General features: G+C 39.1%; 4 protein-coding genes across 4 annotated transcripts in view; 2 read left to right on the forward strand and 2 right to left on the reverse strand.

The window, feature by feature from the left end:
• Nucleotides 1-27460, reverse strand: part of LOC136237863 (uncharacterized) — a 44786-nt gene that overhangs the window by 13652 nt on the left and 3674 nt on the right. The window lies entirely within an intron of this gene.
• Nucleotides 358-27109, forward strand: LOC136239331 (G patch domain-containing protein 4-like). The gene is made up of 7 exons (XM_066030066.1): nucleotides 358-478; nucleotides 526-599; nucleotides 14473-14565; nucleotides 14733-14840; nucleotides 25367-25446; nucleotides 25619-25672; nucleotides 26857-27109. The coding sequence occupies exons 1-7, from the start codon at nucleotides 433-435 to the stop codon at nucleotides 26948-26950; spliced, it is 549 nt and encodes a 182-aa protein (XP_065886138.1). The 5' UTR covers nucleotides 358-432; the 3' UTR covers nucleotides 26951-27109.
• LOC136239386 (uncharacterized) lies at nucleotides 17746-18865 on the forward strand. Its single transcript, XM_066030122.1, has 2 exons — nucleotides 17746-18436; nucleotides 18484-18865. The coding sequence occupies exons 1-2, from the start codon at nucleotides 17852-17854 to the stop codon at nucleotides 18604-18606; spliced, it is 708 nt and encodes a 235-aa protein (XP_065886194.1). The 5' UTR covers nucleotides 17746-17851; the 3' UTR covers nucleotides 18607-18865.
• LOC136239160 (uncharacterized) lies at nucleotides 18815-21905 on the reverse strand. The gene is made up of 8 exons (XM_066029895.1): nucleotides 21755-21905; nucleotides 21641-21688; nucleotides 21289-21591; nucleotides 19837-20084; nucleotides 19553-19783; nucleotides 19269-19497; nucleotides 19171-19224; nucleotides 18815-19122 (listed from the first exon to the last, which is right to left on the reverse strand). The coding sequence occupies exons 1-8, from the start codon at nucleotides 21903-21905 to the stop codon at nucleotides 18815-18817; spliced, it is 1572 nt and encodes a 523-aa protein (XP_065885967.1).

Raw genomic sequence — 27460 nt, forward strand, 5'->3', positions numbered from 1 at the left:
AAACGGCTTTTTCTTATTGTATGTATGCATGCATGTTTTTCTTTCTTTGCCATGCCCACAACTGACTACTGCGTAGATCAAATCTGTGGTCGCATGTTAGTCCGAGGATTCACATACTTGTCTCTTTTGTTGTTGTTATTGTTGTACACATTCATCATAATCATGATGGTCTTCTCTCTCAACACTCAGCTAGTACAGCCACACGTCAAATATCATCTATGGTCACGCAGCAATGAGGGTTGAAAAATAATGCACTTTCAATGGTAATTAACACACGATATAGAATATTACACACTGGCATTTCCATCGATGAGATGCTACCATAAATTTTGTGCTAATTTTACAAACTCCAAATAATACCCACGTTGGGTTCTATCTAGTGCCCACCAAACCACGTGTAAGTGAAATGGTCTTGTTTCTTCATAAGATATTATGCAGCAAGCGAAGCGAAATCTTGAAAAATATGGCTGGAAGGAAGGTTTGTTAGTTTTGAAGCATACGGTAGAATTTTACAAGCTGTTCTAGGAAAGGGCCTAGGAAGAGACGAAGATGGGATTACACAGGCTATTAAAGTACCACTGAAAAAAGACACAACTGGGGTACGTACTAATTTGTGTGTGGTCTAGTTGGCAGAGGTGTTGTTAGTGTGTGAAATTATTGAAGGGCAAATTGTTATTGTTCTGGTAGGCCACTAGAATAGTTCAAGGTTGGCTTGCCTTTGCCATTCCAACCCTTGCTCACCAACCTCACCAAAGACTTCTCCCTTCATACGAATGTTGAAAGATCATATTTAATGTGTAAAAATTGTCTTGAAGTACACATTGTTTTCTGAATTAGTAGTATAGTGAAGCCTTTATTATGAACTCTTGCTATGACTATAGTAGAGTTTATCACAGTGAATATACCAATTATTCCTGGCATAGTAACATAAAGTATATTGCCAGAATAATAGGTACAGCTTTTGGTAGTTAAATAACCTTGGCTGCCTGTTCAGCTGGTCTCTTTATTAAGGGAACGTTGTATTAGTTTTACCAGTTTGGCCCTGTAGTATGTGGCCACTGGCCTTATTAATGAGATGACTCATTAACAAAAATTAAATATGGAAGATATATCTGAACTTGCTAAAACTGGTCTCTGTAACAAGGTGGCCTCATTTCTGAGGTGGCCACTAAGTAAAGTTTCACTGTGCGATGCGTCCTTTGCCAGAATTTTTAATGTGTTCATAATGACTCCTTATCCAAATGTCCGACCAGTGATAAATAAACTATCATTGTGATCTATAGTTTGCATACCTGGGTAGGTTTTAGTTGTGTGTTATTGAAGTCGAACTTGTTGTTGTTGTATTGTGAAATGTCTTGCTAAGTTAACAAGTTATAAAGAATTTCAAGTTCAATTAGCGATCATAGAAAAAAAGTAGGGAAACGAGGTAGCCTACACTTTCAGATATACTGGTGAATATTTAATCCCTAATTCATTCTTCAGTCTATACCCATGACTAAATTAGGGATTAAATGTTCAATATTATAGCTGCGGCCTCCCTTGTTTCCCTACCTTTTTTCTATCATATTCCTAAATTTTCCTTATACTTGTTTGTTTACTTTTTCTGTAACATTGTTATAACTAGTGAACCTGCACATACTGCATCAAAAGAAAGAATAGCACCAGAGTTAATATTTCATCCAAAAGCTTGCCCCAGCTATCAATTGCTGACTCTAAAGTGAAATGGCAAGTCTGCTTCACTTTCAGCTATTTCATCCCGTTACACAACGCTACAAATGAATAACGGTAGGAGAAGCGCCTCTGCAATCAATCCAGTCACCACGGAAAATATGGACAATTCCCAGAGGAGGTTGGACACGATATAAGAGCTTCTGAAATTTATTACTGTTAATTGCATATCTCTAATATGTGATGAGGAGTATTAAAGTGATAGAAGAAATGTTTAGCAATATCCATACCACGTTACCTTGTGCTTCTTAAGATGAACAATAAATTCTTATTGCAAGGTGAGTGTGCGAGTTTCTAATTCTCTGTTCGATTCTCTGTGAGGGCAAGCTAGCAGCGTCTGCTCTTCTTTTTCAATATCTTGAGAGGCTTTGTTAGCATGCACATTGCTTTCTTCAATAATTATTGTGCTAAAATATATGTACATAAGGTGTCCCTATAGTATTACACATTGATTCCACCCAGCAAACGCTTACACATGTGATCCCCGTAGATTTCAAGAGCGATTTATGTGCCTGGAGTAGTGGGGTTGAATGGGTAGATCGGCTGAATAGACTAAACTTGAAGTGCACTCTTGAATGGTATTTGTGAAAACTTTGGTGAGCGCTTGGTTAAACTTTCAATACAAAATGTATGCGCTCACATGTGTGTGTCCAACCTCCTCTGGACGATTCCCATTTACAAACAGGAAGCCATGCATTGCACTACCACGAATTAATACCTTGTGCTGTCAGCAAAAAGAGATGGGACACAAAGGAGGATAAGGTAAGTCCATGAAGCGTGCACTGCACATACTGTGGTATGCCAAAAGGCACATCTCGGGACAAAGCGATGAAAAAATCAAGCCCATAGCCTTAGCTCTTATCGAGTTATGCTTGCCTGAAGGCATCAGACAGGTAGTCAGTCAGTAGAAAATTCCATTGAATAATTTTTTTTCTCAGAATTTTGTAGCTATCTATTAGAGTCGTACTGAAGGCACTTTTGGGCTTGGTTATACTGCCAAGGCACCAGGATGGTATTGTGAAGCTGGTGATATTTTTGGCCAAAAAAAACCCAAACCTCCTCATATACAGTACTACCATACTGTACGATAAAGTGTAATAGTTTTGTTATGTTAAAGTAAAATTCTGACTGATTTTAGGAACAATTTAAGAAAGGTAATTCTGAGAATGGTAGATATGCTAGGCATGACATCTAGTACTGAGATTTCATTCGCATCTTTAATACCTACAGTATAAAGTCCTGCTAATAGTACGAAATGTACATTGTTACTAATTTATTGTATGGTATCTAAGAGCAGTTATCACTACACTCAGCATTACAGTACATTTCTGGAGCACAGCATAGCTAAAACTACTGCATGAATTTCAAAATAAACATGTCTCACATGTCAGTTGGATTACCATGAAATATAATATATTGTAGACCACTTTACAGCACCAAACAATATGGGACTAACACATGTGAGTGCTAATAATATTGGTTTCAAACATAATTATATCAAAACTTAACCAATGGGATTATACCTGTACATGTGCTTCACACAAGAATTACTTCATTAATTTACAAAGCAGTCAATCTTTGATTTTTAAAATGTAATTTGAATACTGCTGAAACAAATATTCAGAGTTTGAAGTTCAACCTTAAGTGAACAGTATGATTTAATTCAAAAGTTTAGTATTTCTCAAAACCATACATTATGAATGATGAAATTTAATATGCTTATATGGCAGAGAAGTGAATTGTTGTTCTTTGTTTTATGGCTTCGTTTTTCAACACTACAAGAACTACCTTTTATGATTCTTCTTAAGTTGCAGTTATATCCTTTTACGAGGGTGATATCATCGTTATTATACGAGTACAAGACGAAGCCAAGGATGAGTGTAATAACAATGATATCATTGGGATATTCAGGATATATATAACTTTTATATTTCAGTGCACGGGAATGCACGACAGTTTACAGATATTAAAGTAAGTTCCTGTTTGAGTTTCATTGTAGTGAGTTCTAGTTCCTGTTAGTACGCTCAAGATTAGTCCAAATTTAACTTCAGATAGACACAGCTAGGCTATAAACTGTGATGATGGATGTTTTTACAAAGCAGCAGTTTCCTTAGATATGATTCGCCTTGTCTGGGATAGATGGAGTGGCATCATGTGGCGTGTAAGGGCTAAAAAGTGGCAAGGATTATTCTCATTGGAACCAAACGTTATTGATTCTTCGCTTTACACTGCTGGGACTGATCGCTGGAGTGACTGAAATTGAGTTGAAAATAGACACAGAGCCACTGTGTAAAGGATTAACCATTTATTTGTTCCATTTGTAGGTTTCATGGTTATTATGATGTCACGAACCGGTCTGAGTGGCTTGTGCCTCTGGGTGATAACTCTGTCTAGCTGTATGATAGGGTAAAGGATAGAATTACACTATTTACATGCACACCCCCATGTTATATAGGAGAGATTTTGCATAAGGTACGCAAAATCTCTCCTATCTAATACGGGAGCATGCTTTAAATAACATATTTCTACACTATGGTGTTTTCCCATTAGTAATTTTGCGTACCCCTATGCGAAATAATCCCCATATAATATAGGAGTAATTTTGCATACCCCGTGCAAAATTCCATGCAAATGTTGGTAGTATATTTATTTCTATCTGCACTGCTAAATGAATTGAAAGCTCTGTCATTAATTCAATTGTTACCTTCTTTGTTGACATTGACAAAGGTCACTATGATCATTTCTTTAATATACAAGTACACAAAAAATTTGGAATTTTCAACTAGAGTAGGGACCATAGCACATCGATAAAAGGTACTGAAACAAGCTGGAGTAGTGCATGATATTAAATCACAGTAAAACAATAAGAAGTGTTATATCCCTACTGTGCATTTCCATTATGGTATCTTGAGCACTGTAGGGATACAACACTTCTTATTGTTTCACTCCCATATTATCATACAATACAATAGTACTGTATAATAGGGACATTGAAAGTGTGGGCGTGGCTTGTGATAATCATACATTATAACCCAAAAACCTGCCTTGATTTTTCCTCACAACAACTTGACAGTATTGGTTGGGTAAAATCAAGCCCAAAAGTGTCTTCAGATCGACCCGAAATGTTTCCATCAAGTTGCTACAGAATTTTATTATTTTTTTAAATTTATTCAACGGAATTTTCTACTGCCTGCCTGCCTGTCTTACGCCTTCAGTCAAGCATAGCAGAAAACTGGCTACAGCTACAACCCTAATTCTTTCACAGAAACGTTTCATACAATGCTTGTGCTATTGTCTTACATTTTATCCTTCTTTACCATGGCCATCAGTCAAGGTTCTACCGTTGAGTGTTAATAGACTAAAGTAGGGCTTCCATCTACCGGTGTATATTGCATCAAACTATTCGAATACACATGGTCATTGCGCCAAACTATTTGAACACACGTGGCTTGCTGGTTTTCAAAGTTGGTAGTTAATATCGATTAGTGAGAGCAACTCGCGGCAAACTAGCAACGTGTAAATCAATAATTAATATAGTTTAGTAACAATGTTAAAACTGAGTTGGGTCATCCAGGTCCCGTTTTACAGATTATCCGTGTCTGAGCCCACGTGCTAAATTAATTAGTGTAACGATGTGGACATGTAGTAACACGACATAACGTAGCCCTGCTTCTTTCGGAGCCACGCCCACTTATGTAAATTACTGTCTGTAGACATATGGTAGCCATGCCCATTAATCAATCTATAGGTATGCATGAATCCACGTCCATTATTGTCTGCAGGCTTATGTAGAGCCACACCCACTGATCAGTTGTTATTGTGTAAATCATAATCTAGTATAATAGTGCTGTCATTAACTCTTTTTAAATATTTTGTCTGGTTTTGTGAAAAGCGGACTATTTAGTGGTCATGAGCTTACAAAAAAACTTCACAAACAAGTATAAGAAAAAATCTTGGAATTTAAATTAGAGTAGGGACAGTGTATAGTGCTGCAATAAAAAGTATTGAAGCAAGCTGGATCGGAGTAGTACATAATGTCCAAATACTGTAAAACAATAAGAAGTGAATAGCTACTTTGATCCAGCTTGTTTCAGTACTTTTTATTGCAGCACTATACACTGTCCCCACTCTAATTTAAAATTCCCAATTTTTTCTTATACTTGTATAGGAAAGATTTTGCATACCCTTACACAAAACCTTTCCTATATAATATGGGAATGCATATCTAAATAGTGTAAACTTGTATATATCCAAGTAGTTATAGGTGATGACAAGCAAGGCCATCAAGTGATACCTCAGTGCTCTGCTTACATATGGGAGCACAGCCTGAATCCAAATTATTTCATGAAGTTTGCAAGCCACTGCAGATCAACAAAACCCATACAACAGTATCTGATGAATTAGTGGAAAGGTTGAACCAAACTATCCAGTCCATGTTAGCCACAACTATTGTTGAATCTGGGGGTGAATGGTAGGAACACTTGCCAAAGGTTTGCTACAAGCAAGGAGCCATCTACTGGCATTTCAACATATGTTAGGGCAACAAACAAGGATCCTTTTGGATGTGATATACAAGACCCCATACCAGAACCAGCAATCACTCCACAGTAAGTGGTAATCGCTAGAAAAGCCATATAAGCTAGCTAGGCAGAACTTGTTGGTAGGCAGAAAGAAAGGTATGACCGCAAGGCACATGGTAAATCCAATAAAGTTATGCTGCATAGCACAGTTATACTGAGGGGAAGAGCTAAGAAGCTACATCATCCATGGAGTGGACCTTTCATGTAATGAAATGCACATCTGGTGCAGTTTACCAGGTGCAAGATAGCAGAGCTAGGAGATCATATATTTTGCATTGCACTACACTAGGTTCTACTCTTCTTGCAACAGGATACAAATTGTGTTGTACAAGTGTAACGAACCACTTACATGTTTTTGCAATTGACTTTGCAATTGAATTTGTCCCGTTTGCAATTGAGTTTGCAATTGAGTTCATCGTCTCTTTTGCAGTAACAAGAATGGCAGCTGGAGCAAACACGAAAACATGATGTAGCAGCTGCTACAAGAACTTGTTCAAGTACAACAGTAGTAAACAACTCTTTATAAGGCAATAGTTCTTCCTCTACAGCCTATCCAGCAACATTCCAAACTCTACTACGCCATTCGCGATGGGTGTGGTCACAAGCTAATTAACTTGTCAGACAGCTATCAACTTCGCATACTACCAGCTTCAATTACCTTCTAGTGTCTCAAGTGTAACTCTCCAAGGCATAAATAGTTCATCTCTTAATGAACGGGTTGGTTTCTTGGAGCCGTTTTGTTTATGACAAATTGTAATGCAAACGCGACGAATTCTATTGCAAAACCGACTAATTCAACTGCAAAACCGACGAATTCAATTGCAAAACCAACGAATTCAATTGCAAACGGGATGAATTCAATCACAAAGGCGACGAATTCAATTGCAAAAACCTGTAAGATTTAATGGAATTTAGTGCCGAAGCACACTACAGTTCCTACAGTAATGTAGGGAAGATTTAGTGCCTAAGTCAATACAGTTCCTACATTTCTGTAGGGAGGATTTAGTGCTTATGGCACTAAATCTCCCCTATAATAGTGTGGGAACCAAAGCCCCTTTAGTGCCATTTTGTACGGAACCCCCAGCTACAGTATGGTACAGCTCAAAATTAATTGCGGTGAGTCAATTGTTCCATGCCAAACCTTACCCAGCCCAACACTAATACCACGTTCACACTATCTTGTAAAGCACAGCATGCTCTAAATAAACTGCAGTGTGAATCAATTGTGCCATGCCAAGTGGGGCCCAGCCTGACATGGCATGACAAGGTGGACTGGCACAAGTTAGCCCACAATAGGTCTAGGAGGGATGGATAACTTGTATATACTACACTGTACTTCCTGTTCTCATTAATGCATATTCTCAGAAATCATCCGATTTCTTTGATGAAACTGTGTGATCTCCATATAGTGACACTTCACAGGATCAATAGTGCATGGGTTTTAGTTTTGTAAAATGAGCCAAAGCATAGATAATAACCTGGAGAAGAATATAGTTAGTTGTTTTACTGAATGAAGAAGGTCACTGGTTAGTTTATATTGCTGTTGTGTGTGCATTCTAGTCATGTGGTGATATCCAGACATTAGGCATAGCGCTTAATTGATTTGGCCATTAGTGTAAACATATTCACTACTTTGGATTATTCATGGCTAGCGAAGTAAGTACTTTATAGTGCACTTAAGCTTCAGTATGAGCTGCTCAGCACGCATTTGGGCTTTGTGTGTTTAATTGCATACCTACAATCGAAGTGATTTGTACCAAAGCGCAAGGCCCAAACAGTGGTCAGGCTATGTCAAACTAGGGGAACTGTGGGTATTCCCTCACAGGAACTTTTTGAAAATTTAGCCCTCTGAGAAATTTGGAAGCACATCTGACTGGAATTATCAATGCAAATTGTAAGATTGGTATTGAAACCTATAGCTGACTGCTCTATTAGAGTTATTGTGCTGACTGTTCTATTAGAGTATCGCACTGACTGCTCTATTAGAGTATCTCAATCTTCAACAAAATTCCAAAATAGCTCAAAAGTAGTTTGGCCAAAACCAGACCAGCCAGACTGCTAGCTATGTCCCTGTGTATGCTGGTGTCGATACAGTTACGTTTGGCCTCTCAGCAGCGCCTTGTCATTGCTCTTATGACGTAATCCACAATCGAAATCCACATGGTCCCATAGTACTGTATAGTAGGGACCACAAAGGAGTAGGCATGGCCCACGAAATAACATCAAACAAGGAGTAGGCGTAGGCGTAGCCCACAAAATAATGTCAATAGCCTGTGCGTGCTTCCAGTGGATTCTGTGACAGCTTCACTCTGGCAACGTTTTGGTATTGGTGGCCCCACTAGTTTAAAAATAGCATCCTTAACATTGTACGGCTTATTTCAGCTGGTCCATCACTTCATCACTACAATTCTAGTACATAAATAACCAAAAGCATATTAATTATTGTGCTCTTGTTTTAGCTCATTATTATGGGAGTGTGCACTATCGAGTTTGTGTCAGATGCAGTTGTGTGAACAAGAGCCAACCTGAGTTTATTAACCTGAGGTGAAAACTAGGCTGCAACGAATGTCAAAATATAGTATCTGGATATTTGGATGTTCTAATGAACGAATACCGAACTATTCGATATCATTTAGATTAGTGCAAAAATGCTAGAAATCAGCAATATTTTCCACGTACTTACCAATTTTTATGCAAAATTAATAGTAGTTGTCTCTATAATCAGTGTTACAAAGCAGAACAGGCCATCTTGTAGAACTATAGCTGGTAATTAAAGCCATTTCCACTGTGCACACTTGTAATTTACTAGTAAACAAATATTCGAATGATAAATTTAATATCTGGATAAAGACTAAATCAACGAATATCTGAACGAATTGCAGCTATGTAATAATTCTATTGAAAACACTCTGGCCAACCTGGGATAGTGTGAACGGGGGTGTAAGATGCAAGGTGGGCTGGCAAGGAATAGATAGGATGCAATGTGAACATATTGCAGGATCTGACAGTAACCTGTGCTGCAGCCTTTTGAGTTACCTGACCTAGCAAACAGAAATTAAAGATTTTGACATTACTTAACACAGCTAGTAAGGTGAAACAGAAAATGGGCAAAATCCCTCCTACCCCAGGATTTGAACAACATAGTGATTCTGTGACAGTTATGCTCTGGTGTGCATTGGTATTCATAGTTAAAGGAGCACCCACTAGCTCGAACAACACGGCTGACAACATTGCATGGCTTATTTCAGCTGGTTCTATGCTTTATCGCTATAATTCCAGTACATTTTATTAAGTGCGTAACTATTTAAAATATGAAAAGTATTTTGCACTTGTTTTAGCTCATTATTAATTGACGTGTGCTGTTGAGGTGCAGTAGAACCAACATGAGTTTAATATTCCTAATTGAAAGCGCTCTAGTCAACCTGAGATAGTGTGAACAGCATGTAGCAGTCAAGTAGGACAGAATTGTGATATGCATTTCTGTGGTTATACAATAGTAGAAGTGCATTTAAAAGCAACCAATGAGGTAACAATAAAGTAAGCCATTGAGTACAACTAGTGGTATCATTAAGTAGCCAATCAGATTGTGAGACTGTTTGAGTGGTTAATCAATGGTGTTATCATCAGTTATAAGTTAGTGGCCACACGCTGCTGTACACATCACTGTCAAATTGCACTGTGCAATTACTTGACTGGTACAAACTCCATTTTGCAGTTACTACATGGGCAAAATCAGAGTGTAGAACCTATTGTGAATTTCAGAACGTGAAATTTGCAGTATGCAACTTTTGTTTATCACACAGAGTAATCAGAGGAGGTAGGACATGATGTCACAATAATTGCGTGACGTGTACATACTGTACATTTTGCCATATAGGCTTTGATTCTAGTAAACCATGAAGTTTAGCACTGTATTTATTGTCAGAAATGATAGTACAGTAGTGAAGAAATTGTTTCATACACCAAGCTCCAGCAATTTTACAGTGAACTTTGTATGTAAAAGACCGTTATTTAGAATATATTTTGATCTTAGTTTCAGGTACCTGTGTCACCGTTCGCATTAGTCGTTAGTAGTAAATGCAACTGACTTCAGCGTCTATAGTAATGCAAGTAGCTGCTACATTAGTTTTTTGTCATGTAATTATCATTGGAATTCAATTCAATTATGCTAAATCGTATGCATAATTATGTCATGTCCACCCCCCTGCAGAGTGACAATCAATAACTGCTGAGTTTCAAAAATTATGAACAATGATCTATAGTAGTCTTCCAAAAATTTCTATGCAGTTGTTAATGGTTACAAGATGACTATATATGATGAGTATACAACTAAAAAGTTGTTAGCTAATACTATGTGTGAGTTAGTTTTACTGAACGTAGAGCTCCAGTTGATCAATCAAAGGAGATCCAGTAACAAAGCCATGATATGAACACAGTCTAGCTTGTATATCACTTGTAGTTGTTCCATTTAACTCACGATAAAACCATGGTTGGGTAGGGATATCACAACAGTTACTAGTGATGCAACCAGATCTGTCCCACAATGGGTCATTAAAGTAATAGGCAGAAGCATTGTTAACATCAGCAACTCCTGATTCACAGTAATAGTTAGTACCCACAAAAGGAGGAGGAGCTGATCCTCCACCAACACCACATGGACAGTTACTATCACTAGTAAGATTATCCCATCTTCCAATGGTATAACTCCAAATGTGTTGACGAGGACTACTATAAGTTATTAGTAGACCATCAGCATAGTAGCCATCAATTGTTTGATAATAATAGTGATAGGAAAAGAAACTAATCGTAACTCCCTTCTGATATCCTCTTGCTCTACCACACACCCTCTGGTAACTTGTTCCATTTGTGGAGAAGTTGGCAGAAGAGCAAGTATCTCCAATGTCACTGACCACACGACAGAAACTAACACCAGAGTAAGTGTCTTTACGCCATCCACTGGGACAGTCATCTCCTGCACTGATATCAATGTTGATTATTCTTCTCCATCCTCCACCCACACCAGCACATGTGGGGATCAAGTCTCCTGCAATGATTGTAAAGTCTGTCATGTTACAATATGTCCATTGTGTGCCATTTATACGATAGTAACCTGACTTGTCACCAGTTTCAGGATTATTGTTGTAGATGTCCTCACAAGATGATCCAGTATAAGTCATCCCACAATATACCTTGGTGGGACCATCAGTGATCCAGTAATATCCTGGTATATCACGACTTTCAGTATTCTTATTGTAGATGTCCTCACAAGAGTCTCCAGGGTAAAAAGGCGACTTAAAATGATACTTTTTGCACTGGTCAGTAGCCATCACCAGTTCCTTAGTAAGGATCACTGTTACAATAATGTAATACACTAACAACAACATCATCACCAATAGTATACCACTAATACTACAATACAGTTACAGAATAGTTAGGTCTCAAGAAACCTACTTCATATATAGTATTGTTTCAGTCATGCAATCTTGTAAGGTATGAAATAGTATATATCTGAAAATAGTTTCTGTAATATTATCTTAGCTTCCATATAGACCATTACTGGCTTCTAGTTTGGTACAGTGTACATACAGCCATAGACTCTGTACTCACGTTCTCCGCTATACCATTATCAAGACACACGTACATATGTCACTAATGTTCAGTACTCATACTGTGTACAATTCATGCCATCTTAATATAGTGTGCATTTACTTTTCCAAGTTTTTAATGTGTTCAATACATGCATTATAAACAGGTTTCTGTAATGTTATACTACCACTCCTTCAGGAAATTACATCTCATCTTAAACTTGAGTCCAAGTAAACAAAACAAAAGAGTTCATTCCATCACCTTGCTTAAGTTCAACATTTTCATGTATAAATTTACTTTTATCGGTGTGTATTTATTAGAGATAAGCTGGGTCCAAATAAAATGGCACTAAATGAACCTTTTTTCCTTCATTATATGGGCAAAATTTAGTGCCACTAAGCACTAAATCTTTCCTTTAATACTTGTGGGATGGAGCTCTGTATTCAAATGTACTACTTTCACACCTCAGATCAAAGGAAAGCCAGTACATATGTACTGCATATTGCTCTGGTTCAGGAAATTTGACAAGATATATGCACTGTAAACAGTGCTTATATCTTGTTAAGGCAGTGCGTATAACTCATTAACTCTTTGACAACCATAAGCCTATATTTAGGCTTTGACGCATGCTTCTATACACACTCAAATAACTTCTCAGGTATTAACGACAGAAAGATCTCACAGCCACCACGTTACTTACTCTGAACTTTCAATAGAATGGCCCCAAGCATCGAAGATTTTGAGTAAAATGCTGTTCATTACACCAATTAGAAAAGAACCTTTTTCATCAAATGTCCGCCATGGCTGTACACTAGTTCATTAATCAAGACCTATCTTTGCCATACTTAATGTTATGGCCTTAAATTAAGCGCCATTAGAATCCTTGTGCGCTACTGAATTGAGTCGTATACAATAGATCATGTGATTTTTAAATGAACGCTTGTATCAATTAAAACGTCATTTAGTTCCGGTGAAGACGATGTCTGCTGTTCATCGCTTTGTATCAAAAGTACTCTTTAGTGTTGTGTAAATCTGTTTACATGTTCTTGTAGTGCTTGAAAATATAGTTTTATTTCACGTATAAGAATATCCCATTGTGCAGTAATAGAAGCCTGACTACAGTACACACACATTATTTCATATTCAAAATTAATTTCGTCTTTGAAGGGTTTTAATTAACTTAAGATATTGCACAGTTAGGTATGTACATATCACGTTAACCCATTCCAAGAAATCCTCACTTTTCTTTGATGTCCTTTGCTATCTCTTTGTGCCATTATATGGTCACACATCTTGAGATCGATTGTGGGATTTTGTTAACTCCTTGGGGTACATATAGTTGACATGTCTGGTAAAGGAAGGTGCAACTCTGACCAGTATACAAGTAAGAGTGGAACAGTGAAATTGTCTGTGAATCCAGCAGGGGCGTTTTACAAGGATGGATTAGTAGCTGGAGTTAATATATCTTTCATGTTGGACACACTAGGGCATCAGTTTGCCTGTTGCAATCTGTTGTATGTCTCTTCAGACCTACAATGGAATGGTTCTTAAATAGTAGGTGTAGATAGTAGCTCCACTGAAGTATTGGTCGTGGCTTCCTGCAATATCAGCCTTGCTGGGATCACAGTAATTTTTTTGTTGAAAGCCACTTCAACTTGGTTAGTTGCTTCATAGGCGAAAATCTCACGAGTATAGGGTCGGTAGGTCAGCATATAAATAAACATATTAACATAAACCAGGACAAAAGGAGTGCTAAATGTAAGTAAGGGGGGGTGGTCTCAATAAAGTGGGCAGCTCGTTTGCAGCCATACTGTGTTATTTAGCAAGATTTTGAGACCATATTTGCAGGTAAACAACATTAGGAGAATACAAGGCCTGTGTACAAAGTTTATAGAGGCAGTTTAGCTTGATTTTTTTACTCCTGAAATTAATTTTAATTTTTCAGTGTGTGAAAAAAGTGAGTCGGTAGGGCCCGTGAAGCAACTAATCAAGTTGACATGGCCTAAACTTCCTAGAACAGCACATTATTTTATGTAATAAACCAGCCTTGCACATACAGGGAAAGGCATTACCAGTGAAAGGGAAAGATAGAACATCCCAGTCCCAATGTTCATCAACAATTGTGACTGTTTCTGGGAAAACTAGTCTTATCGCCCATATACAGGTATTGAGAAATGCCGATTTTAGCTTGCCAATGGTAGAAGCTATGTGTACTAAATCAAAAAACCTGAGTCAATGCAGTTCCTACATTACTATAGGGAAGATTTAGTGCTTGTGGCCCTATAGTAGTGTAGGAACCAAAGCCCTTTTAGTGCCATTTTGTACGGAACCTAATTTAAATCACTTGGATAAATTCTGGGAACTTCTTAAAGTTCCCAGAATTTATCCAAGTGATTTAAATTGAGTTTCGTTCTGTTTACGTAAAGGTTCTTTATTTATGATAAACTTCTCTTTGCTTTGTGTAGTTTTGTATACCAATTTAGAAGCAACTGTAAGGTAGTTAATGTATGTATGGCCATATGGTTCAACGATGTTGTGTTGTCTGTACATACTTACACATTGACTGATATACATACAGGTTGGGTTTAACCTCAGTGATGATATCACCTGTCACTGGTGGACTGATTATTTCAATCAAACAGCCAAGGGAATTTCTGTGAAGCGGAGCAAGGTGTGTGTTGTGTGTGTGTGTAGTGTGCATGTGTGTGTAGTGTGCATGTGTGTGTGTGTTGTGTGTGTATTTCTATGTCTCTGTGCCTGTGTATAAGTGAGTACGTGGGTGTGTATGCTTTTATATAGTAATAGTGACATGGATGATATTTCACCTCAAAACTTTAGGGTGGTGTGCAGGTTTGTACTGATGATAATGAAGGATCACTCAAACTTGGAAAGAGAAGGAGATCAACTGGTCTCAGCTCACCGCATGGTTATAGGCGGTTTGTAAAGGTACACAATACACGCACACACACAAACACAGACAAAGCTTTCAGCTGTCATGCTAGCATGGTAATGCCTACCCAGTAAACCAGCACTGGGACACCTGTGTATTACTTAGGTGCTATGAGTCAGCACAGGCAAATCCTCCTGGGGCAGGACTTGTAACCCTAGAAGGCTGTACCATATCTCACAGGTGAAGGTGTGGGCACTCAAAGTCCCACCTGGATTCCACCTGCTCCTGGACCAGGTCCCCATTTAAACAGCTGGGTACACACACACACACACACACACACACACACACACACACACACACACACACACACACACACACACACACACACACACACACACACACACACACACACACACACACACACACACACACACACACACACACACACACACTAAATAGGATTTACGTATATGAGTATATATCTGTTTGTGTCCATGTTATTTCTTAAATTTACATTAATGTCCATGTGAGAGGGCAAGTCGACAGAAAATCAGTACAGTGACAATCCAATACAGTAGATCTTTCATTATCTGAACACCTGTGTGCCAGTTCAATCACAGTAGTGTTCAGATAAGTGAATTTGTTTTGATAAAAGAGGCCCATTCATTAATATACAGAGCTCCGTTCAACTACTCTAATAGAACATACACCTAATGATAAAATACTCTCTCTTGACCTCTTGGTGCTGCCCACTGAAGTTGTTCAGCAATAGCGGGACCCAAAGTAGGGACCAGTGACAAGCTGTTGTCTTCACATAGATTACAGTAGTGACGATGTCGTGTCAAATCCCCCTGACAGTGGGGCTGTCGACCACAGGAACAGTTTCTTATGGAAAAGAGTTTGCAGCACAGGTGTTCTGCCTCCTCGATTGTGCCACTTTACACACTTGAGCACTATATAATTTAGTCCACTGACTCCTATCTTGGCATAGAGCATACCAGCAATTATCAATCGCGATGGCTTTCAGATCAGACAACACCCCATCTCACCATCATTTCTTGGTCCCATGAAAAGGCTGCTTCCTCTGTAATTCTCCAAATGGTAGCTGCTTGGGCAGTCTATCATCAGCCATACAACCAAGGTGACCAAACCAACGAAGGCGCCTCTCCATAATAAAATCAGCTATCAACCATTGCATACCAAATGCTTCTGACAAATTGTTAGTAGTAATACGTTCTCTCCACTGCTGATAATGACACACACCCAAAATAGTACGAACACAACAGTTATGAAAGGTGGAAAGTCGTGGTACATCAGGAGTTTTTATTGTCCAAGTTTCTCCACCATAAAGTAAAATAGACAACACAACTGCTTTGTATACATTGGTAGACACAGAAAAAGCCCTATTCATAAAAATAGCATCACGCAAGCTACCAAATGCCTTAGAGACTTTTGCAATTCTACATGCTACCTCTCTAGTAACCTCTCCATCATTACACAGACATGAACCCAGGTAAGTAAACTCAGTTACCATCTCTATTTCACTCACCTCCACACACAGTGGAGTAACATCATCTTCGCCAACACCAGCCCCCATAGCCATACCCTTAGTTGTGGGAAGACTAACAGTCAACCCAAACTGACTTGCTCCCGCAACAAAGCTCTTACCAACAGATTCAATGGCAGACCGGGATGCAGCATACAGTGCAAGATCATCTGCAAACTGCGACTCAGTAACTTGGACCCTTTGCAATCTAGACTTAACAGTATAGTCTCCTACCAGCTTCCTTCCATGTTTGTACAACACAGTAACTCCAGCACCCTCAGAATAATCTTGCCATGTGGCCACCATAGAATTAAAATAGACGTTAAAGAGTGTGGGGGCCATTGTTCACCCTTGCCTTAAGCCATTCCTCACTTCAAATCTACCAGAGACATCAGCACCCACACGAACTCCTGCATGCATTCCCTCATGAAAGGACCTGATTATATTCGGGAGGCACACCACACTTCTCAAGGATTGTCCACAAGGCACCCCTAGGTACAGAGTCATATGCCTTCTTCAAATCAACAAACAACACAAACAGATGATCACCATGCTGTCGGGTCTTCTCCATCAGTTGTCTGGCAGCAAATATCATATCAGTGCATCCTCTACCTTTACAAAAACCACACTGAGAGTCAGGGAGCAACCCCTCAGCATGTAGCAGTCCCCCATAATGTAGCAGTCACTTATACTGTTCAGATAATTGAGGGTTCAGATAATCGAGAGTTGGATAATCAAGGTCCTACTGTATTAGCAAGAGTTAATAATAGTAGGGAGGGAGAGTGTCTAATGCTCAATAGGCCTGCATAAAATGAGCGCGTAAGACAATCTGGCTTCTTGCCCAGACGTGTTGATTGCATGAAGGGAGATGTGAAATGAGGCATGCCGCATAAGGGCATAAGGACGTTATCGATACTAATAGCTGTTCACGAATCAGTCTCGTGAGCAACGTGCGAGGCAACGTGTGCAATCAAACATGTCAATTTGTGATGAACAGCCCTCGGTACTGGCCGAAATTGAAGCAGAAACAGTTCAGCCTAGCAAGAAGAAGCGTCAGAGAAGATCAATGAGGAAAATCGGAGATGAAGCACGCTCGGAAGCACAGGTAGAATTGCATCACGAATCTACCATTCAGCCACATCCCGAGGTAAGGCCCGTCAGTCGAGGAGTGATGAGCCGGAAGTAACCAATAAGAAGTGTCAGACGAAAGCAATGGCCAGGAAAAGAAGCGGCACCGATGAAACACAGCCTGAAGAATCCCAACCTAAGAAAAAGCGCCAGATGAAAGTTATGAACATGAAAACCAGGAAGACTCTACAAGACTCAATAAAATGTATTGATGTAGGCACTCTTATTAAAGAAGGCACAACTGCATTAACAGAAGAGTTTTCTGAGGGGAATTTGGCAGCTTTTATACATGATGTGTGTGAAGCAAAACAGTTTTTGACAGAGTTGGGAGAATATCTACATGATAAATTTGCTACACTCCATTTTGAATGTAAACAGGAAAAGAACTCCCAAATGCAGTTCCAACTAAAATGGTATTCCTACTGCAGTGCATTTCTGCTTGAGGAAAAGCACACATTAAGTGCAATTAATCTGTTAGAAGCTAAACACCCGGTATTGGCAAACCTTAGACAGGTATGGCTAGAGTTTTGCAGGGAGCAGTCTATATCTGTTCCTGAACAGAACTCTGTTATGACAACATTGTCACCTGCTGTCTACAACTCACTGTTGGAACATATGGCATCATTTCAAGAATCTCAGAGTGGCTCTGCAGATGTTTCACACAGTGCAATATCAGAAGAAGAAGATGGTGTTTATTATCGGTTTGGTGGAGGAACGCTTTGTGAGATGCTGCAATGTCGATACAAACAAATACGGAGTGCATCCAACAAGAATTTGATGTCACTTGAAATCAGTCTTTTGCAAGCCATCAATACAAAGGACAAGTCACAGATACCAGACTATCTACAATATCGAGATCGTGGCTTTATGTATTTTCCTCATAAGGTTTTCATTCCATTCCTAAAGAAAGTTGATCACAATGTGAAGAAAGTTACGAATCTGTCAAGTTTCAATGAACATGGAGACAATTTAGTAAAGGTAACTGATATCTGCAATTGACAATTATATATTTTATCTTACTTTAGATTGCTCATGAGGAGTTGGAACAGAATTCCTGTAAAGAGGACTTTTTGGTTGCTTTACGGAAACGACTACCTGTGACATCTGTTGACGTTGACACCGAAATTGCCATGGAAAACCTCTACTAAGAATGGACAAGGAAACTGTGTAATGCTAGGATACAAGAATTTATACTGGCTACTAAACAAGATTTTGCATCAAAAAAGGGACTGGCATCCACCACAGATGTTAACCTATGCACTACTTTGTTAAGTACACACACAAAACTTTCTAGTAAAGTAAAGAAATGTCAATAGATGAATTACAATACAATTTATGTACATACAAGTTGTACTATTATTTGTGCACGGTGCCATATTTCTTCTTCTTTAATGGAATTTCTATGTAACTGAGGGTCTGGTCACGATACCCTGATCCGCTGTGGTGTGTAGCAGCACTCTGTTTCACTAAGTGTGCACACCTGGCAGTCGCATAGTTACATGCGTCTAACTTTCCACCGGAGTTGTGCTTGAATTGACTGAATAAACTTTCTACAGCCGAGCCAGTTATTCTTAGAGGGGAAACAAAGTATCCTGGATGTTGCTCAAAAAAATATTGACAGAAGGCTCTGAATCCATAAACGTCAATACGGAGGAGGTCCCATGCTGTATTTAAGGACATATCTAAATGAACATTGACTACAAATCACTTACTTTGCCACAAAAGAAAATACTTTTGGGTATTGGACGTATGCGGAAAATCTTTATCTAATAAAAACATAAAGAAAATGAAGTAAAAATCATGAACATACCTTCACAAAGAAGTGTTGACAGCCACTCTGAAAAATACTTGTAACCATTTGAAATGTTTTGTAGTACTGTTGAGCCCATACTACAAATTTTCTGGTGACACAGAAAGCCTTTCTCAAATATCTGATTGCATGCCTCCAAAAACTGATGAGTTTCAGTAGCTCTTGCCGCATCAACAGGTAGGGGGTTCTGGTGTGTATAGGAGTACAGTGCCATTGAGACTAGTTCTTGCTGTAGTGAATTAAACAACAATGAATTCACACACTTGATAAAAATAAAACAAAACCTGCATGATTTTAGCTGGTGACACATTCAACTTAGTCCAGGCATCCCTGATAACATGAACTTCCTTTAGTCGAGGAACCATACGGGTCTGTTGTTGCTTGACTCTGTTTACCTCTCGTGCATACATATCAACAATTGTGGCCCACCCAAAAGTGCTCTTATCTCTTCCACGCTGAAAAAGTTTAGTGCCACAACTTTTTGATGAAAAAAGAGCATTGATCATGTTCTTAAGCTAAACAATAAATATATATATAAAGATACACATTGTACAAATACACTCTGCACCTGGTGTGTGGGACATGTCATCCAAAATATGAGATCTGGAGGTGCAAAGGGATTAATGAACCATGGCTGAACTTCAAATCGGTCTGTGGAAGCATCATCTGTAATTGAGTATGCACCAATGTGCTCATGTGTTGCCTTGATAGTGGTGAGATTAGGTGCACAGCCGTCACAAACCAACAAGCTGGTCTTTAGCCCATGGTGTTGAAATAACTTGATGGTCTCCAGTACACATGTAAGAATGTACCACTCTGCGTGGGCAGTTCAAAGGCACCGCCAGTGCCATAATTTGTATATTGCACTGCTGCAGACCGCAGCGAGTGCATTATAACTTATAATGCACTGGTTGCGGTTTTGTAGACCACAACGAGTGCATTATAAGTTATAATGCACTGACCGCAGTGCAATATACAGATATTGCACTGGCTGCGGTTTTGTGCAGCATAACACAAGTGCTGGTGGCGAAGACCACTACGACACCTCACCTAATAGGTGGAAAGACACTTCACAGATCACTCGAATTCTTTTATAGCCCGACATGTAAAGGTCGATTGTGGGCCATGACGTCACCAATACGTATAATGTTTACAAGCAGCCAATGACGATCGAAAAAGCCAACGCGGGTGGCCACAACTCTAGTCTACATATATATAAACGTACTTATACACCTTACTAGTCTGGTGCCATCTTAGCCCAGATTAAACTGTAGTCCACTTCGACAATGACTCAATAAAACAAATATATTCTAAATAATACTAACCTTTACGTTCGATTGTGGGAACCAGTTTTGTCATACTACCAGATTTGAGTTTAGTCAGTGTCAATAGTAAGAATTAGACTAGTATCGTTTAGTAGTTAGGTTTAGTTTACTTAAACCATCTATTTAGCTGCTTTTTTTCGCTCGAGAGAATCACTATGGTAATTAGTCTGGTGCTTAGTCTATATGGTACACTGGCATGCTGAGCACTACATGATGAGAGTCGAACAGCGAATGCAGGTTAGTGATATAACCCATAGCGTACTAGCTTTCAATATCTCTGGTGGCTGCAGTACTGCAGGGGGAACGTCATCGCAACGTATGGCTTGGTTACCCACAATCGATGTTAGAAACCTGGCCTTTATAAGTGTTACAGCTGTCTTGTGAGACTCTCCCCACCTATTAGGTGAGTGGTACATAACAGTTATACAACGTGCACTCGTGCTCTGCCTGTATAAACGCACTTGCATTCGGGCCTGACGGCCCTCAGGCTCGTGCGTTTATATCAGGCAGAGCACTCGTGGCCGTTGTATAACTATATAATAAATGTGGAGTCTACAGAACCAGCACAGGTAAAGTAAGGCCCAACCATGTCATAACTGCTGGTTAGGTCACGCCACAAGAACTGAAGGATGTATGATGTCTGAGCAACAGTTTTCAGGGTCTGTAGAAGCCGGTTGAAGAAGACATATCTTTACTGGTCATTGCTAAACCAGTTAGAGTTTGGCTTCTAGAGTTCCACATAAGCTGGCATGCCACTTTAACTTCATCAAATACCACGACTCCGTCTGATTGAGGAGGATGCCTGCCCTGCTTTTCGCACTCTGCCTTAAACAACACATACTGGGCAACCTGATCAGCGATGCACTTCTTGCTGGCTCCTGGCTCATGCAGAAACGTACCAGTGTATGACTGCAGCAATGATCTTGAAGGCAGCTGCAGTATATCAAAACTTTTTAAAGCTTCATACGCTGCAGCACTGTGAGTAAAGATTGCCAAAGCTGCAAACAAAACAAATAATTATTTTATTTGTATTTAGGAATGTCTTACCCATCCTGATCGTCACCATGCTCCACTGGTTACTATGTTTGCCGGTCACTAACATTAAAAACAGAAATATATTTAATAATATATTCACACTATGTCTATGTTCTAAACACTTACCATTTTTCGCTTGATCTTTTTGAAATTCCTCCTTTTGCTCTCTCTTGTCAGTTGTCCAGATCTCTCTCAGTTTCCCTCCAACACCATGAGCTTCTCCTTCTTCAAAGATGCGTTGGAGATCATCAGCAGCCACTTGATCAATGGCATCCATTACACTGCACATTTCTGTGTGCTGCTCATCTGCCAGTGCAACTTCAGTAGCTTCATATCTTGCCAACTTTTATCAACACCCCTCTCCATTATAGCACGTTGGCTTCTCTTCATTCGACTCCCAGGAGACATATAAGTCAACTTAGCCCTTGACGAAGCAGCTTGTCGCTTGATCTTTTTTGACGGACCCTCACTCATAGTACGTTCCAGCTGCCAATTCAAGTCAGATACCAATCGTTTGCAAGCTGAGCACAAGACTTCACCAAGGGCTTTGTCTGCTAGCTTAGCATTAGATGGTAATTCAAACCAAAGTTTGCAATTTACTGAGTCCACTCGGTAAAATGGAACCTCTGTATGTCGAACACTCTTCAGGTCAAACCCAATTACATTAAAATAGTGTTGCTGATAATGTGTCCAGTCTATTCCAGGGCAGAACTTGCAAGTGGATGCGCTTGAAAATCGGTCCAATAAACAATGTACATCTTCTTCATTAGTGATAAAGCCACCTTCCAGCTTTCGCATAAGAATATGCACTTGGTATGCACAGTCTTGCTGTATAGTGATGTTCACTCGTGAAGTGTAGCCAAAAGGCGGGTGGTAAGACGCCCTGCGTTGAGTAATAATCAGAATTGGCTTGTCATCGTCGCTGGTGCGCCCAAGAGCAAAAACTAGTTCCGGAAACTTGTTCTCTTCAACGGACAGCACACATTCTAATTGAAGCACGCTTGTACTAACTGTAGCTTCGAGTCTTGTCGCACTGTTCACGTCTCCTCCAACGGTGGGGCATGCTAAATCAGATGAAAATTTCACTGAAGACGACTCTAAGGAGGATTCCTCGCAACTTCTTGTGCCACTGGAGTCTTTTCCGCTTTCCACAGTAATTGGGCGGATCGATTCTCGCATGGATCGTAGCGAAGACGATTTCTCTTTGGTTCTTCCGTCACTCACTGGAGTAACCATCTTCGCATCACTGCTTTCTCACCGACTATCGATTTTGCAAGGCCATACAAAATGTGACGTAACGTGTTTATTGCAGTCATCAACACTATAGGAAATTACAAAGGTATATGATAATAAGTGGGGTGCTCTTCGCGCTCATTTTATACAGGCCTATTGAGCGTTAGACACTCTCCCTCCCTACTATTATTAACTCTTGGTACTAGGTAATCCACCATTGCTAATTTATATGAAATATGGGATGAATTATATCTAAATATGGGACTGAATTTGACAAAACAAGGCTTCAACGCACAAAGCTTTGTTAGGAGATATGGCGATTTTAAGGAATCATTGTGTAATAACTTCCCAGTGCCTACAGCTGTGCAAACAAAATTTGCACCAATTGTTCATCTGTTCACTAGCTATCACTGAGTGGGTGTATACATTTCTGATACCCAAAATTTGCCCTGTTTTGAGCAGCTTTTTTCGAGCGGGTAATAATATCACAGGCGGTAGTAATAGGGTGGGAGGGTGGGGGTGGACGGTGGTCTTAATATACGGGTATAAAATGAAGTAAGAAGACGATTGGAATCCAGAGGCCAAGTTTGGGCTCTCCATGGCCCTCAAATTACTCCAAATTGACTGAGAGCACTATTGGCGAGCTCTCTGTGAAGTCCCAGCTCACTACACACCATTATCACAAAGCCATGGCCATTTAATGGTGCCAATCTCACACTCGTGGCTTTGACAGGGTCGGAAGAAAGCTGCTACAGAAACCAGACTTGTCAGTGCTGAAGGAAGTACAGTGTGAAATATGATAGTGTATTAGGCCAGCAATCCATTTCTGGTAAAATCGTAAGTTTGATTTTGTGTGTGTGGAAGCCTTGTTATGTGAAATCCGGTCACATATGCTTATTTTTGAGGTTGTGACAAGATAACAAAGCGTAACAGTTCTTAGTTAGACATGACGTGCTCACAATACAATCCTAACAAAATGGATTTTGTAATCCAAAGCTTACATTTCCATCCCTATAATGTATGTATGTAAATAGCAGTTGTAGCATGCATGTGTTTTAATTGTGGCATATATTTTGTAGTTTTGTGACTCAGTACATGTACTGAGGCTTTTGATGTAAATACATGTCAAGCAGTTACATTTGTGTGCTTTAATAAAATTAATGACGATGATTACAGCTATACATATTAATGATTATATTGGAATAGTTAATTGTTAGCAATCAGCAGTCTTACTTCTTTGAACAATACTGCCTGTACAGCACGTGTGTCTTCTTTTCACAGACTGAGAGAAACGCCAAATTTACAATTTGCTCAATAAAAGTAGTGGTCAAAAAAGCTCAGCAGCTATACCAAGACTATATAATAGTAGCCAAGAGTATCGAACAGGTGTATTACCCTGTGATTAATGATTGCATAAGATATTTCAGTAATTGTTGGTTATAGTGCTATTAAGGGTTGCTGTATTTAGCCCAATTTGGCCACTAAACCAAGTAAAAACATGATAGTGTTAAAAGGAATTGGCTAATCTTAAAGTTCTGATACTGCCAAAAGGATCCCCAAATATGCTTGTTTGTGCAATCGTAGCTGGGATTATCTTAGGCCCTTACTACACTTTCCTTGTACAATAACTGTTGAATACTTGGTTGAATAACACGAAAAACTGGTATACAAAGACCCGTTGCAACGTACGCATTTCAAATTACCATTTCGCGTAAATGAACAATTACTGACATATTCGTGTTACTTTATGCAATCATTAATCACGGGCTAATACACCATTTGATACTCTTGGTTTCTATCATATACTCTTGGCTATACCAAAAACAATGTGAAGAGTGCATAAGTGAATGGTGGATCTCATGGCAGCAGCAATCTTGTGTCATTTGCTCAAATTCTGTGCATGATGTTGTCTAGCTTCAACTTGTATGTGTAGATTCCAAAAGCCACAATAGTATTGTAGGGTAGTGACTGTTGGAGGTCATTATCACCAGTATATCTTGGTTTATACATTAGTGTTCCACTATTTTAATTGTTAGTTATGACTGAAGTAGGAATTAAACATTTATACTTGCACTAATATAGCTGTAGGTGTTGGCAACCTCACTTATTCCATGATCCTTACTCAAATGTATCAAAATCTGGTTATTTTGCTTCATATTCTGCCTGTTAGATGTTATGCTCGTGTGAAACAGTATAATAAGAGTCTCTACAATCAATCCGTTCACTTCAAGTGTAGGAGGTGTGTTACCCTGATTCTCTTTTCATTCATGATAGCTAGCACAAGAAACCATAAGTTGAAAGGTAAAGTCCATGATATATGCATTGTATAGATACTGTGATTGCTAAAAAGTATATTTCAGGCCCAAACATTGTCAAAACAGTGAAGAAATCAACACACACGCACACGCACACATTTAAATGCATGGATAAGGTCATTTCAAATTCTAGGAAGTTATATACCCGTCATACTTGTGATGATAATGAGCTGTTATTGTTCTATTGCAGGCAACTGGAGAGGCTAGTGAGATGACCAAACATGATGATGATGTTAAAATTCAGCACTCCACAAAAGTCACTAAACCAAGGTATGTGCGTACCTGCATGCATGCATCTACAAGAAGACACTGCAAGTTAGGTATATGACTTACGTACACATCTACTTTTCATGCCATTTTAAATGTGTTGAGGGTCGTTGAGGTTGGCGAGTTATGTACCCATATATGTACCCATAGCACATTTTTGCATGTCATTTTACAGGTTACTATCAGATGCAGAATTGCTGAAGGCTTGTGAGGGCAGGACTGCTCACAAGTGAGTATACATTTGTCCATTGTTATGAGAACTAGGCTTCCTCGCAATGTGTATATACATACTAGCCGATCAATTGTCGCATAGAATTCTGTGCAATTGTCCTTGAAGATGTGCATTAAAAATGAGACTTATAAAAATTATGCCTTACATTGACCTAGCTACCATTACTACTGTTGTCTGCATATACATATGACTAGATATTAATGAGCAAAATTTGAGGTTTAGTCTATTAAACCTTTTCATAAAAGTTAAGGCACTGAGACTTCCATTATGTACCACTCAACCATTCAGTACATGTATCTATCAGAGATTGTATAGTGGTTGTCTGTATTTTAGGTGGGTATTTAACCCTTAAACGTGCATGAAACTTTTGCGCACGTAACTTTTAAGGAATACGTCTTTAGACAAAGCAAACTTATATGGTGAGGCAAGATAGCCTGTCCTAACTCTATTAGCCTGTCCTAACTCTATTAGCCTAAAACGAGATATCAATAGAAAGCTTATTCATTGGCCTACTTGGGGAAGGCTAAATAACCACTGTAACAACAAAGGCTTACTTGTTATAAAGCAAATCGTCTCACTTTATCGCAACAGTATATTCTTCATCTTGCCTGTCATATTGATTGTGGGTTTAATCACGTGAGCTGTATATGGCCTGATTCGCCATTGAATGGCGATTCGACTAATACTTGTTTGCAGCGATTCAGACCAACTGGCAAGGAGTTATGGATCATTTTCTAAAGGTATGTAGCACATTTTTGTAGTTCTTTGTTAAGAATTATATTCATGGCGAGTTTTAGTTCCTATACTTTAGTCGTAGGGTAAACCCCTAGGTATCATTTTAATCCTTATTACATCACAAGTAGAATGACACAAATTACAAAGCCATACGATGAACACTTCGAAAGTTACAGCGCTTTGTTTACAGCCATGTGTAAAAGCCTATATATAGGCTTATGCATTTTCCAGGGGCATGCCTAATCTGCCTATATATAGGCTTATGCGCATTTAAGGATTAAAGAAAGAAGTGCTTTTCTCAGGGGAGATACAACAACTTTTCCTTTGTAAATAATTTTTGTATAGCACCTTTTGGACAAATTATTTGCCTTCGCAGACACAACTTGCATATAGTGTAGAAATGTCCCGTACAGGTTAAGATCTGTATGTGTACGTTTACATTACAGAGGTGCCAGACATGGGTTGAAGCAGACTGGGAAACTACAACGACTAGAAGAGCAAGAGAAACAACTGGAGTATAATAAGAGTGATCACAAATGAGTAAAAGCACAGTAACAATGGATGGATAAGATCTGTGGGAGGCTTGCGTGTCTCCTTAAATGCCTTGGAACAGTGACCTCTTACAAGCACATGTACACTCTTATATAGAAATGTATGCCTTCACATGTCTGCAGTTCATCAAAGATCTACCTACATCAATGAATTGCAAATGAATGGATTGATGCACACTTCACACGCACACTGTTGCTTGTAAGCAGTCAAGTGTGCATATAAATGCCTGGTCTCTGCCAATAGCCAATAAATAAATCATCTTGTGAGAGAACGTTGAGAATTCATTGCTGAAGCAAGTGTAATATTCTCCTGCCACCTGAGTGGTGAATCATACTTTTTTCTATTCTTGATAGAGCACGCCATGACCTGGTGATGGTAGACATCATAGTTATCACCTATTTGACTTGATTCTTGTAACTTGTGAGGTTGTATGGAAAATTAAGCATAGTTTATGCCATAATAGTATACCACATCAGTAGAACAGCATACAAATGTGGG

Source organism: Dysidea avara, chromosome 11, assembly GCF_963678975.1.
Source record: "Dysidea avara chromosome 11, odDysAvar1.4, whole genome shotgun sequence".
Classification (NCBI taxonomy): Eukaryota; Metazoa; Porifera; class Demospongiae; order Dictyoceratida; family Dysideidae; genus Dysidea; species Dysidea avara.

Bases quoted from the DNA above. Each gene is read 5' to 3' on its own strand.
- LOC136239331 (XM_066030066.1), top strand. From the start codon at position 433: ATGCAGCAAGCGAAGCGAAATCTTGAAAAATATGGCTGGAAGGAAG. The intron at 600-14,472 runs GTACGTACTAAT...ATATACATACAG, and splicing joins TGAAAAAAGACACAACTGGG to GTTGGGTTTAACCTCAGTGA. The intron at 25,447-25,618 runs GTATGTGCGTAC...GTCATTTTACAG, and splicing joins ACAAAAGTCACTAAACCAAG to GTTACTATCAGATGCAGAAT.
- LOC136239386 (XM_066030122.1), top strand. From the start codon at position 17,852: ATGCAGTTCCAACTAAAATGGTATTCCTACTGCAGTGCATTTCTGCTT. The intron at 18,437-18,483 runs GTAACTGATATC...ATCTTACTTTAG, and splicing joins ATGGAGACAATTTAGTAAAG to ATTGCTCATGAGGAGTTGGA.
- LOC136239160 (XM_066029895.1), bottom strand. From the start codon at position 21,905: ATGGATGCCATTGATCAAGTGGCTGCTGATGATCTCCAACGCATCTTT. The intron at 20,085-21,288 runs GTAAAGATATGT...CTGCCCACGCAG, and splicing joins AACTGGTTTAGCAATGACCA to AGTGGTACATTCTTACATGT. The intron at 19,784-19,836 runs GTGCAGAGTGTA...TTTATTGTTTAG, and splicing joins TGACATGTCCCACACACCAG to CTTAAGAACATGATCAATGC.